At 44.0% G+C, this 15,171-nt stretch overlaps 1 protein-coding gene across 1 annotated transcript in view; it reads right to left on the reverse strand.

Moving 5' to 3' along the window:
• The window catches only part of tyro3 (TYRO3 protein tyrosine kinase), a 168,981-nt gene that overhangs the window by 90,274 nt on the left and 63,536 nt on the right, over positions 1 to 15,171 (reverse strand). The window contains exons 5-6 of the mRNA XM_067991213.1: positions 6,944 to 7,030; positions 4,639 to 4,754 (exon numbers count right to left, since the gene is read on the reverse strand). Of these exons, the coding sequence (XP_067847314.1) occupies positions 4,639 to 4,754; positions 6,944 to 7,030 (203 nt within the window). The remainder of the gene's footprint in view (positions 1 to 4,638; positions 4,755 to 6,943; positions 7,031 to 15,171) is intronic.

The raw sequence follows: 15,171 nt of genomic DNA on the forward strand, positions 1-15,171 counted from the left end.
CTTTTTCTGCTTCATCTTACTCTCTATCTCTTTCGTCACCAGGGAGCTCTGGCTTTGGTTGCCCTCCCTTTCCCCCTCCTGCGAATGTATCTACACTGTACCCGAACCACCTCCTTTTTAATGGCCGCCCATTGTTCGATTGCAGTTTTGGCTGCCAATCTTTGATTCCAATTTACCCGGGCCAGATCCGTTCTCAACCCATTGCGCCAGAAGTGCCGAGTGGACGATCCATCTCGGCCTCCTCCCAATATCCCCACCATCACAGAAGCCAGTCTTCAGCCAATTCGATTCACTCCACGTGATATCAAGAAACGGCTGAGTGCACTGGATACAACAAAGGCTGTGGGCCCCGACTGTAGTGCTGAAGGCTTGTGCTCCAGAACTAGCTGCGCCTCTAGCCAAAATGTTCCAGTAAAGCGACAACACTGGCATCTACCCGACAATGTGGAAAATTGCCCAGCTATGTCCTGTCCACAAAAAGCAGGACAAATCCAATCCGGACAATTACCGCCCCATCAGTCTACTCTCCATCATCAGCAAAGTGATGGAAGGTGTCGTCGACAGTGCTATCAAGCGGCACTTACTCACCAATAACCTGCTCACCGATGCTCAGTTTGGGTTCCGCCAGGACCACTCGGCTCCAGACCTCATTACAGCCTTGGTCCAAACATGGACAAAAGAGCTGAATTCCAGAGGTGAGGTGAGAGTGACTGCCCTTGACATCAAGGCAGCATTTGACCGAGTGTGGCACCAAGGAGCCCTAGTAAAATTGAAGTCAATGGGAATCAGGGGAAAAACTCTCGGTGGCTGGAGTCGTACCGAGCACAAAGGAAGATGGTAGTGGTTGTTGGAGGCCAATCATCTCAGCCCCAGGACATTGCTGCAGGAGTTCCTCAGGGCAGTGTCCTAGGCCCAACCATCTTCAGCTGCTTCATCAATGACCTTCCCTCCATCATAAGGTCGGAACCAGGGAGGTTCGTTGATAATTGCACAGTGTTCAGTTCCATTGGCATCTCCTCAGATAATGAAGCAGTCCGTGCCCGCATGCAGCAAGACCTGGACAACATCCAGGCTTGGGCTGATAAGTGGCAAGTAACATTTGCGCCAGACAAGTGCCAGGCAATGACCATCTCCAACAAGAGAGAGTCTAACCACTTCCCCTTCTCATTCAACGGCATTACCATCGCTGAATCCCCCACCATCAACATCCTGGGGGTCACCATTGACCAGCAACTTAACTGGACCAGCCATATAAATACTGTGGCTACGAGAGCAGGTCAGAGGCTGGGTATTCTGCGGTGAGTGACTCACCTCCTGACTCCCCAAAGCCTTTCCACCATCTACAAGGCACAAGTCAGGAGTGTGATGGAATACTCTCCACTTGCCTGGATGAGTGCAGCTCCAACAACACTCAAGAAACTTGACACCATCCAGGACAAAGCAGCCCGCTTGATTGGCCCCCATCCACCACCCTAAACATTCACTCCCTTCACCACCGGCGCACTGTGGCTGCAGTGTGTACCATCCACAGGATGCACTGCAGCAACTCGACAAGGCTTCTTCGACAACACCTCCCAAACCCACGACCTCTACCACCTAGAAGGACAAGGGCAGCAGGCACATGGGAACAACACCACCTGCACGTTCCCCTCCAAGTCACACACCATCCCGACTTGGAAATATATCGCCGTTCCTTCATCGTCGTTGGATCAAAATCCTGGAACTCCCTACCTAACAGCATTGTGGGAGAACCTTCACCACACGGACTGCAATGGTTCAAGAAGGCGGCTCACCACCACCTTCTCAAGGGCAATTAGGGATGGGCAATAAATGCTGGCCTTGCCAGCGAGACCCACATTCCATGAACGAATAAAAAAAAAAATTGGCCCTCCTCCAATTAAATATTTTTACTCTAGATTGCTCCTTGTCCTTTTCCATAGCTATTCTAAACATTATGATACTATGATCACTGTTACCTAAATGTTGTCCCACTGACACTTGCTCCACTTGGCCCACCTCATTCCCCTGAACTAGATCCAGCTATGCCTCCATCCTCACTGGGCCAGAAACATACTGATTAAGAAAGCTGACTGAGGGATAAATATTGGCCAGGACACCGGGGAGAACACCCCTGCTCTTCTTCGAATAGCACTATGGGGGATCTTGTACGTCCACCTGAGAGGGCAGACAGGACGAAAGAGATGGAGAGTAAGATGAAGCAGAGAAAGGGGGCATATGACAGATGTCAGGTTGATAATACAAGTGAGAACCAGGCTGAATATAGAAAGTACAGAGGAGAAGTGAAAAAGGAAATAAGAGGGGCAAAGAGAGAGTGAGAATAGACAGGCAGCTAACATAAAATGAAATCCAAAAGTCTTCTATTGGCATATAAATAGTAAAGGGGCAGTTAGAGGACGGCTGGGGCTGTTTGGGGACCAAAAAGGAGATCTACACATGGAGGCAGAGGGCATGGCTGGAGTACTAAATGAGTACTTAGCATCTGTCTTTACCAAGGAAGAAGATGCTGCCAAAGTCACAGTAAAAGAGGAGGCAGTTGAGATACTGGATGGGCTAAAAATTGATAAAGAGAAGGTATTAGAAATGCTGGCTATAATTAAAGTGGATAAGTCACCAGGTCTGGATGGGAAGCTGAGGGAAGTAAGGGTGGAAATTGCGGAGGTGCTGGCCATAATCTTCCAAACATCCTTAGATATGGGGGAGGTGCCAGAGGACAGGAGAATTGCAAATGTTACACCCTTGTTCAAAAAAGGGTGCAAGGATAAACCCGGCAAATATAGGCCAGTCAGTTTAACCTGAGTGGTGGGGAAACTTGTAGAAATGATAATCCGGGATAAAATTAACAGTCACTTGGACGAGTGTGGATTAATTAAGGAAAGCCAGCACGGATTTGTTAAAGGCAAATCGTGTTTAACTAACCCGATTGAGTTTTTTTATGAGGTAACCGAGAGGGTTGAAAAGGGCAATGCGGTTGATGTTGTGGATGTGGACTTTCAAAAGGCGTTTGATAAAGTGCCACATAATAGGCTTGTCAGCAAAATTGAAGCCCAAGGAATAAAAGGGGCAGTGGCAGCATGGATATGAAATTGGCTAAGAGACAGGAAACAGAGAGTAGTGGTGAACGGTTGTTTTTCGGACTGGAGGGAGGTGTACAGTGGTGTTCCCCAGGGGTCGGTGCTGGGACCACTGCTTTTTTTGATACATATTAATGACTTGGACTTGGGTGTACAGGGCACAATTTCCAAATTTGCAGATGACAAAACTTGGAAGTGTAGTAAACAGTGAGGAGGACAGGGATAGACTTCAAGAGGACAGGCTGGTGGAATGGGCGGACACGTGGCAGATGAAATTTAACACAGAGAAGTGCAAAGTGATACATTTTGGTAGGAAGAACGAGGAGAGGCAATATAAACTAGAGGGCACAATTCTAAAGGGGGTGCAGGAACAGAGAGATCTGGGGGTATATGTGCACAAATCTTTGAAGGTGGCAGGGCAGGTTGAGAAAGCGGTTAAAAAAGCATACGGGATCCTGGGCTTTATAAATAGAGGCATAGAGTGCAAAAGTATGGAAGTTATGTTGAACCTTTATGACATCCGGCCTCGACAGCGATTTTAACCTTAAACATTTGTAGCCTTAAAGGAAAAGGCCACATTAAACATAAATCGGCAACAGAGGGTGGTGGGGGTCTGGAACTCACTGCCTGAAAGGGTGGTAGAGGCAGAAACCCTCAACTCATTTAAAAAGTACCTGGATGTGCACCTGAAAAGCCGTGCCCTGTGGGGCTACGGACCAAATGCGGGAAAGTGGGATTAGGCTGGGTGGCTCATTTCTCAGCCGGCACGGACACGATGGGCTGAATGGCCTCCTTCTGTGCAGTAAATTTTCTATGATTCTATAATTCCACCCTAGCAGTAGAATAATACTGTGCAATACCTGGTATAGTAGAGTGTATCATCTGATTTACTGGAACAATGGCACTGGACATCTGCTAGCTGGGATATATAATGGGAATCAGTGTATAAGGGCATATTCTAATAGGGCATAGGATGTATTAGGGCTTAGGGTGTATTCGAGATATAATATAGTAATCTGTGTATTGGAATAACTTATGGTAGTGTATTGGGAAACATAATAAGGAGGTGACGTAAAGATCTCATAGAAGTCTTTAAGATCACAAAATGGTTTGATAGGGTCGACATAGAGAAGATGTGTCCGCTTGTGGGGGAGACCAAAGCTCGGGACATAAATATAAGATAGTCACTAATAAATCCAATAAGGAATTCAGGAGAAACTTCTTTACCCAGAGAGTGGTTAGAATGTGGAACGTGCTACCACAAGGAGTAGTTGAGGCAAATAGTATAGATGCATTTATGGGGAAGCGAGATAAACACATGAGGGAGAAAGGAATAGAAGGATATGTTGATAGGGTGAGATGAAGTAGAGTGGGAGGAGGCTCATGTGGAGTTGGTCTGAATAGCCTGTTTCTCTGCTGTAACTTCTGTGTAATTCTATGTAAAGACGGTGTTAATGAAGGGATAAGTTTTGAAGACTTTCTGACACATTATGTAGAAAGAGGGTCTCCTTGATCTGATCACTGCTGCAGGAGTTGCTGTTCTTACCTGAGCCGTACAGGTGTGAATTTTTGAGAAGCCATCGAAGGTGACAGTCCAGGTGATGCTGACATTGCTGGGCGCCAGGTTCTTTATTCTCAGCTCAGTGGGCTTGTCTGGTGAAACTGGAGAAGCAAATTACTCAACAATTGGTTCACGTTAGGAGGCCCCAGACAGAGAATTCATCAGTCCCCTTGCAGAATCTCGGTATGAGCTGACCGTTTCGATTCCCTTCCTCCCCTCCAACACCATGAATAGATTCTGTGGGCAACACTAGCCCTTTCATGGTGTCAATGGAACAGAGGTTCTATACAAAATTCTATATCCAGGCTGCATCTGACCATCAGTTTGAAAGCATGAAAATAAGAGAATAAGAGTGAGTCACCATTGCTTGTACTTTTAGGTCACGTGGCAACTCACCCTTTAACACAACTTGTTCCAGGAACTGAGCAATTCACATTCAGGAGCATGACATATGTAACCATGTGCTCTTAAAGAGACAGCATCGCCAAACAGTGCCAACCCTTCTTTAAAGAGGAAGCTTCATCACTTGCAAAACAGTAGCACAAATGTATTTCTCTTAAATGGGGACGGGAGAGGAGAAAGAGGGGCAAGGAAGGAAGGACAGTGAGAATGAGGGGCGGAGGGAAGGACAGTGAGAATGAGGGGCGGAGGGAAGGACAGTGAGAATGAGGGGTGGAGGGAAGGACAGTGAGAATGAGGGGTGGAGGGAAGGACAGTGAGAATGAGGGGCGGAGGGAGGAAGGAAGGGGAGGGGAGGAAGGAAGTCATGATGATCCTTTATATAACACTGGTTTGGCCACAACTGGAGTATTGTGTCCTGTTCTGGGCACCGCACTTCAGGAAAGATGTGAAGGCCTTAGAGAGGGTGCAGAAAAGATATATTAGAATGATTCCAGGGATGAAGGACTTAAATTACGTGGATAGACAGGAAAAGCTGGGGTTGTTCTTCTTGGAACAGAGAAGGTTGCGAGGAGATTTGATAGAGGTATTCAAAATCATGAAGGGTCTAGACAGAGTAGATAGAGAGAAACTGTTCCCATTAGCGGGAGGGTCAAGAACCAGAGCTCATGGATTTAAGGCGGTTGGCAAAATAACCAAAGATGATATGAGGAAAATCTTTTTTACACAGCGAATGGTTATGATCTGGAATGCACTGCCCGAGGGGATGGTGGAGGCAGATTCAATCATGGCCTTCAAACGGGAACTGGATAAGTACTTGAAAAGAAAAAATTTGCAGGGCTACCGGGAAAGGGCGGGGGAGTGGGACTAGCTGGATTGCTCTTGCATAGAGCCGGCGCGGACTCGATGGGCCGAGTGGCCTCCTTCCGTGCTGTAACCATTCTATGATTCCATGATTCTATGAGGAAGAATGAAAGGAGGAAGGGGAAAGGAAGGAATGAAAAGGAAGGAAGAAAAGGGAGAAGGAAGGAAGAAGGGGGAAGGAAAGGAGGAGAGGGAAGGAACAAGGGCAGTTAGGAGAGGAAGGAGGAAAAGGAAGGAAGGGGAAGAAAGGAAAGGAGAAGGGAGGCAGGGAAGAGAAAAGGGGGTGGCAAGAAAGGGGAGAAAGAGGCAAAAAGGGATGGAAGAGGATGGGGAAAGAGGGTAGGGAAGAGAGGGGGAAGGAGAAGCAAAATAAAAAGAAAAACAGAATGGAGAAGCAGAATGTCAGGACAAAGTGGGAGGAGGAGCAAAATGAAGGAGGAGGAAGAGGAAGAGAAAAAGAATGAAAAAGTCAACAACAACTTGTGTTTATATAGTGCCTTTAACGTAGTAAAACGTCCCAAGGCACTTCACAGGAGCGATTTTCAATCAAAATTTGACACTGAGCTACATAAGGCGTTATTAGGTCAGGTGACCAAAAGCTTGGTCCAGGCAGCTGAAGGCACAGCCGCCAATGGTGGAGCAATGAAAATTGGGGATGCACAAGAGGCCAGAACTGAGGGAGCAGAGACATCTCGGAGGGTTGTAGGGCTGGAGGAGGTTACAGAGATAGGGAGGGGTGAGGCCGTGGAGGGATTTGAAAACAAGGATAAGAATTTTAAAATCGAGGCGTTGCTGGACCGGGAGTCAATGTAGGTCAACGAGCACAGGGGTGATGGGTGAACGGGACTTCGAACAAGTTAGGATACGAGCAGCAGAGTTTTGGATGAGCTCAAGTTTGAGGAGGGTGGAAGATGGGAGGCCGGCCAGGAGAGCATTGGGATAGTTGAGTCTGGGGATAACAAAGGCAGGCATGAGGGTTTCAGCAGCAGACAGGAGAGAAATGGAGGAACAGCAATTGTGAACTGACCTTTAACGTTGACAGTGGCTGTCCTGGAGACTGTAACTCCCTTTGAGTTGTGTGCTTCACAAGTGAAGGTGGTCAGTCTGTTAATTCCTGAGGACAATGATAGCAGAGAGACATTCATCAGCTTCAAAGCACACACCTACCCATCCCATGCACATAATTCAAGAGGCAAAGAGATGGAGAAGCTCATGCAAATAGGTCTCGTGTGGGGAACAGAATGAAACATCAGAGTGAATCAGTTCGGCCTCTGAATGAGCTGGTCTCAGCTGAGGCAGAGGAAGGACAACACATTTGGCATCATAAGAACAGGGGGAGGCAATTCAGCCCCTCGAGCCTGCTACAACATTCAATTACATCATGGCTGATCTGTACCTCAACTCTATCTACTCACCATTGCTCCAGAAAGAGGAAACACAGGAACTAAAAAGTCTGTTCACTCCCAGGTATCCATTATTCTATATATAAACCATCTGAACCCCTCGATTAGATTCCAGTCTGTAACTCACTCCCAGGTATCCATTATTCTATACACAAACCATCTGAACCCCTCGATTAGATTCCAGCCTGTAACTCACTCCCAGGTATCCATTATTCTATATATAAACCATCTGAACCCCTCGATTAGATTCCAGCCTGGAACTCACTCCCGTGAATCCATTATTCTATATATAAACCATCTGAACCCCTCGATTAGATTCTAGTCTGTAACTCACTCCCAGGTATCCATTATTCCAGAAAAAAACCATCTGAACCCCTCGATTAGATTCCAGCCTGAAACTGACTCCCAGATATCCATTATTCCATATATAAACCATCTGAACCCCTCGATAAGATTCCAGCCTGTAACTCACTCCCACGTATCCATTATTCTACAGAAAACCATCTGATCCCCTCGATTAGATTCTAGCCTGTAACTCACTCCCGGGGATCCATTATTCTATATATAAACTATCTGAACCCCTCGATTAGATTCCAGTCTGCAATTCACTCCCGGGTATCCATTATTCCATACATAAACCATTTGAGCCCCTCGATTAGATCCCAGCCTGTAACTCACTCCCAGGTATCCATTATTCTATATATAAACCATCTGATCCCCTCGATTAGATTCCAGCCTGTAACTCACTCCCAGGTATCCATTATTCTATATATAAACCATCTGAACCCCTCGATTAGATTCCAGCCTGTAACTCACTCCCAGGTATCCATTATTCTATATATAAATCATCCGATCCCCTCAATTAGATTCCAGCCTGTAACTCACTCCCGGGTATCCATTATTCCATATTGAAACCATCTGAACCCCTTGATCAGATTCCAGTCTGCAACTCACTCCCGTGAATCCATTATTCTATATATAAACCATCTGAACCCCTCGATTAGATTCCAGCCTGTAACTCACTCCCAGGTATCAATTATTCTATATATAAACCATCTGAACCCCTTGATCAGATTCCAGTCTGTAACTCACTCCCGGCAATCCATTATTCTATATATAAACCATCTGAATCCCTCGATTAGATTCCAGCCTGCAACTCACTCCCGGGTATCCATTATTCTATATATAAACCATCCGATCCCCTCGATTAGATTCCAGTCTGTAACTCACTCCCGGGTATACATTATTCTATATATAAACCATCTGAACCCCTCGATTAGATTCCAGTCTGTTACTCACTCCCAGGTATCCATTATGCTGTAGAAAAACCATCTGAACCCCTCGATTAGATTCCAGTCTGTAACTCACTCCCAGGTATCCTTTATTATATATATAAACCATCTGAACCCCTCGATTAGATTCCAGTCTGTAACTCACTCCTGGGTATCCATTATTCTATATATAAACCATCTGAACCTCTCGATTAGATTCCAGTCTGTTACTCACTCCCAGGTATCCATTATGCTGTAGAAAAACCATCTGAACCCCTCGATTAGATTCCAGTCTGTAACTCACTCCCAGGTATCCTTTATTATATATATAAACCATCTGAACCCCTCGATTAGATTCCAGCCTGTAACTCACTCCCAGGTATCCATTATTCTATATATAAACCATCTGAATCCCTCGATTAGATTCCAGCCTGTAACTCACTCCAACGTATCCATTATTCTATAATTAAACCATCTGAATCCCTCGATTAGATTCCAGTCTGTAACTCACTCCCGGGTATGCATTATTCTATATATAAACCATCTGAATCCCTCGATTAGATTCCAGTCTATAACTCACTCCCAGGTATCCATTATTCTCTATATAAACCATCTGAACCCCTCGATTAGATTCCAATCTGTAACTCACTCCCAGGTATCCATTATTCTATATATAAACCATCTGAACCCCTCGATTAGATTCCAGCCTGTAACTCACTCCCAGGTATCCATTATTCTATATATAAACCATCTGAACCCCTCGATTAGATTCCAGTCTGTAACTCACTCCCAGGTATCCATTATTCTCTATATAAACCATGTGAACCCCTCGATTAGATTCCAGTCTGTAACTCGCTCCCAGGTATCCATTATTCTATATATAAACCATCTGAATCCCTCGATAAGATTCCAGTCTGTAACTCACTCCCGGGTATCCATTATTCTACAGAAAACCATCTGATCCCCTCGATTGGATTCCAGTCTGTAATTCACTCCTGGGTATACATTATTCCATACATAAACCATTTGAGCCCCTCGATTAGATTCCAGCCTGTAACTCACTCCCAGGTATCCATTATTCTCTATATAAACCATGTGAACCCCTCGATTAGATTCCAGTCTGTAACTCGCTCCCAGGTATCCATTATTCTATATATAAACCATCTGAATCCCTCGATAAGATTCCAGTCTGTAACTCACTCCCGGGTATCCATTATTCTACAGAAAACCATCTGATCCCCTCGATTGGATTCCAGTCTGTAATTCACTCCTGGGTATACATTATTCCATACATAAACCATTTGAGCCCCTCGATTAGATTCCAGCCTGTAACTCACTCCCAGGTATCCATTATTCTATATATAAACCATCTGAACCCCTCGATTAGATTCCAGCCTGTAACTCACTCCCGGGTATCCATTATTCTATATATAAACCATCTGAACCCCTCGATTAGATTCCAGTCTGTAACTCACTCCCAGGTATCCATTATTCTATATATAAACCATCTGAACCCCTCGATTAGATTCCAGCCTGTAACTCACTCCCGGGTATACATTATTCTACAGAAAACCATCTGATCCCCTCGATTAGATTCTAGCCTGTAACTCACTCCCGGGGATCCATTATTCTATATATAAACCATCCGATCCCCTCGATTAGATTGCAGTCTGCAACTCACTCCCGGGTATCCATTATTCTACATATAAACCATCTGAACCCCTCGATTAGATTCCAGCCTGTAACTCACTCCCAGGTATCCATTATTCTATATATAAACCATCTGAACCCCTTGATCAGATTCCAGTCTGTAACTCACTCCCGGGAATCCATTATTCTATATATAAACCATCTGAATCCCTCGATTAGATTCCAGCCTGCAACTCACTCCCGGGTATCCATTATTCTATATACAAACCATCCGATCCCCTCGATTAGATTCCAGTCTGTAACTCACTCCCGGGTACACATTATTCGATATATAAACCATCTGAACCCCTCGATTAGATTCCAGTCTGTTACTCACTCCCAGGTATCCATTATGCTGTATATAAACCATCTGAACCCCTCGATTAGATTCCAGCCTGTAACTCACTCCCATGTATCCAGTATTATATATTTAAACCATCTGAATCCCTCGATTAGATTCCAGTCTGTAACTCACTCCCAGGTATCCATTATTCTATATATAAACCATCTGAACCCCTCGATTCGATTCTAGTCTGTAACTCACTCCCGGGTATCCATTATTCTACAGAAAACCATCTGATCCCCTCGATTAGATTCTAGCCTGTAACTCACTCCCAGGTATCCATTATTCTATATATAAACCATCTGAACCCCTCGATTAGATTCCAGCCTGTAACTCACTCCCATGTATCCAGTATTATATATTTAAACCATCTGAATCCCTCGATTAGATTCCAGTCTGTAACTCACTCCCAGGTATCCATTATTCTATATATAACCCACCTGAACCCCTCGATTAGATTCCAGTCTGTAACTCACTCCCAGGTATCTATTATTCTATATATAAACCATCCGATCCCCTCGATTAGATTGCAGTCTGTAACTCACTCCCGGGTATCCATTATTCTATATATAAACCATCTGAATCCCTCGATTAGATTCCAGCCTGTAACTCACTCCCAGGTATCCATTATTCTATATATAAACCATCTGATCCCCTCGATTAGATTCTAGCCTGTAACTCACTCCCAGGTATCCATTATTCTATATATAAACCATCCGATCCCCTCGATTAGATTGCAGTCTGTAACTCACTCCCGGGTATCCATTATTCTACATATAAACCATCTGTTCCCCTTGATCAGATTCCAGTCTGTAACTCACTCCCGGGAATCCATTATTCTATATATAAACCATCTGAATCCCTCGATTAGATTCCAGTCTGTAACTCACTCCCAGGTATCCTTTATTATATATATAAACCATCTGAACCCCTCGATTAGATTCCAGCCTGTAACTCACTCCCACGTATCCAGTATTATATATTTAAACCATCTGAACCCCTCGATTAGATTCCAGTCTATAACTCACTCCCAGGTATCCATTATTCTCAATATAAAGCATCTGAACCCCTCGATTAGATTCCAGTCTGTAACTCACTCCCAGGTATCCATTATTCTATATATAAACCATCTGAACCCCTCGATTAGATTCCAGTCTGTAACTCACTCCCAGGTATCCATTATTCTATATATAAACCATCTGAATCCCTCGATTAGATTCCAGTCTATAACTCACTCCCGGGTGTCCATTATTCTACAGAAAACCATCTGATCCCCTCGATTAGATTCCAGTCTGTAACTCACTCCCAGGTATCCATTATTCTCCATATAAACTATCTGAACCCCTCGATTAGATTCCAGTCTGTAACTCACTCCCGGGCATCCATTATTCTATATATAAACCATCTGAACCCCTCGATTAGATTCCAGTCTGCAACTCACTCCCAGGTATCCATTATTCTATATATAAACTATCTGAACCCCTCGATTAGATTCCAGTCTGTAACTCACTCCCAGGTATCCATTATTCTATATATAAACTATCTGAACCCCTCGATTAGATTCCAGTCTGCAATTCACTCCCGGGTATCCATTATTCCATACATAAAGCATTTGAGCCCCTCGATGAGATCCCAGCCTGTAACTCACTCCCAGGTATCCATTATTCTATATATAAACTATCTGAACCCCTCGATTAGATTCCAGCCTGTAACTCACTCCCGGGTATCCATTATTCTATATATAAACCATATGAACCCCTCGATTAGATTCCAGCCTGTAACTCACTCCCAGGTATCCATTATTCTATATATAAACTATTTGAACCCCTCGATAAGATTCCAGCCTGTAACTCACTCCCGGGTATACATTATTCTACAGAAAACCATCTGATCCCCTCGATTAGATTCTAGCCTGTAACTCACTCCCGGGGATCCATTATTCTATATATAAACCATCCGATCCCCTCGATTAGATTGCAGTCTGCAACTCACTCCCGTGAATCCATTATTCTATATATAAACCATCCGATCCCCTCGATTAGATTGCAGTCTGTAACTCACTCCCGGGTATCCATTATTCTACATATAAACCATCTGAACCCCTCGATTAGATTCCAGCCTGTAACTCACTCCCAGGTATCCATTATTCTATATATAAACCATCTGAACCCCTTGATCAGATTCCAGTCTGTAACTCACTCCCGGGAATCCATTATTCTATATATAAACCATCTGAATCCCTCGATTAGATTCCAGCCTGCAACTCACTCCCGGGTATCCATTATTCTATATACAAACCATCCGATCCCCTCGATTAGATTCCAGTCTGTAACTCACTCCCGGGTACACATTATTCGATATATAAACCATCTGAACCCCTCGATTAGATTCCAGTCTGTTACTCACTCCCAGGTATCCATTATGCTGTATATAAACCATCTGAACCCCTCGATTAGATTCCAGCCTGTAACTCACTCCCATGTATCCAGTATTATATATTTAAACCATCTGAATCCCTCGATTAGATTCCAGTCTGTAACTCACTCCCAGGTATCCATTATTCTACAGAAAACCATCTGATCCCCTCGATTAGATTCTAGCCTGTAACTCACTCCCAGGTATCCATTATTCTATATATAAACCATCTGAACCCCTCGATTAGATTCCAGCCTGTAATTCACTCCCGGGTATCCATTATTCTATATATAAACCATCCGATCCCCTCGATTAGATTCTAGTCTGTAACTCACTCCCGGGTATCCATTATTCTATATATAAACCATCTGAATCCCTCGATTAGATTCCAGCCTGTAACTCACTCCCAGGTATCCATTATTCTATATATAAACCATCTGATCCCCTCGATTAGATTCTAGCCTGTAACTCACTCCCAGGTATCCATTATTCTATATATAAACCATCCGATCCCCTCGATTAGATTGCAGTCTGTAACTCACTCCCAGGTATCCATTATTCTCCATATAAACTATCTGAACCCCTCGATGAGATTCCAGTCTGTAACTCACTCCCGGGCATCCATTATTCTATATATAAACCATCTGAACCCCTCGATTAGATTCCAGTCTGCAACTCACTCCCAGGTATCCATTATTCTATATATTAACTATCTGAACCCCTCGATTAGATTCCAGTCTGTAACTCACTCCCAGGTATCCATTATTCTATATATAAACTATCTGAACCCCTCGATTAGATTCCAGTCTGCAATTCACTCCCGGGTATCCATTATTCCATACATAAAGCATTTGAGCCCCTCGATGAGATCCCAGCCTGTAACTCACTCCCAGGTATCCATTATTCTATATATAAACCATCTGATCCCCTCGATTATATTCCAGCCTGTAACTCACTCCCAGGTATCCATTATTCTATATATAAACCATCTGATCCCCTCGATTATATTCCAGCCTGTAACTCACTCCCAGGTATCCATTATTCTATATATAAACCATCCGATCCCCTCGATTAGATTGCAGTCTGTAACTCACTCCCGGGTATCCATTATTCTACATATAAACCATCTGAACCCCTCGATTAGATTCCAGCCTGTAACTCACTCCCAGGTATCCATTATTCTATATATAAACCATCTGAACCCCTTGATCAGATTCCAGTCTGTAACTCACTCCCGGGAATCCATTATTCTATATATAAACCATCTGAATCCCTCGATTAGATTCCAGCCTGCAACTCACTCCCGGGTATCCATTATTCTATATACAAACCATCCGATCCCCTCGATTAGATTCCAGTCTGTAACTCACTCCCGGGTATCCATTATTCTACATATAAACCATCTGTTCCCCTTGATCAGATTCCAGTCTGTAACTCACTCCCGGGAATCCATTATTCTATATATAAACCATCTGAATCCCTCGATTAGATTCCAGTCTGTAACTCACTCCCACGTATCCAGTATTATATATTTAAACCATCTGAACCCCTCGATTAGATTCCAGTCTATAACTCACTCCCAGGTATCCATTATTCTCAATATAAAGCATCTGAACCCCTCGATTAGATTCCAGTCTGTAACTCACTCCCAGGTATCCATTATTCTATATATAAACCATCTGAATCCCTCGATTAGATTCCAGTCTATAACTCACTCCCGGGTGTCCATTATTCTACAGAAAACCATCTGATCCCCTCGATTAGATTCCAGTCTGTAACTCACTCCCAGGTATCCATTATTCTCCATATAAACTATCTGAACCCCTCGATTAGATTCCAGTCTGTAACTCACTCCCAGGTATCCATTATTCTATATATAAACCATCTGAACCCCTCGATTAGATTCCAGTCTGCAACTCACTCCCAGGTATCCATTATTCTATATATAAACTATCTGAACCCCTCGATTAGATTCCAGTCTGTAACTCACTCCCAGGTATCCATTATTCTATATATAAACTATCTGAACCCCTCGATTAGATTCCAGTCTGCAATTCACTCCCGGGTATCCATTATTCCATACATAAAGCATTTGAGCCCCTCGATGAGATCCCAGCCTGTAACTCACTCCCAG

Source organism: Heptranchias perlo, chromosome 10 (assembly GCF_035084215.1).
Source record: "Heptranchias perlo isolate sHepPer1 chromosome 10, sHepPer1.hap1, whole genome shotgun sequence".
Classification (NCBI taxonomy): domain Eukaryota; kingdom Metazoa; phylum Chordata; class Chondrichthyes; order Hexanchiformes; family Hexanchidae; genus Heptranchias; species Heptranchias perlo.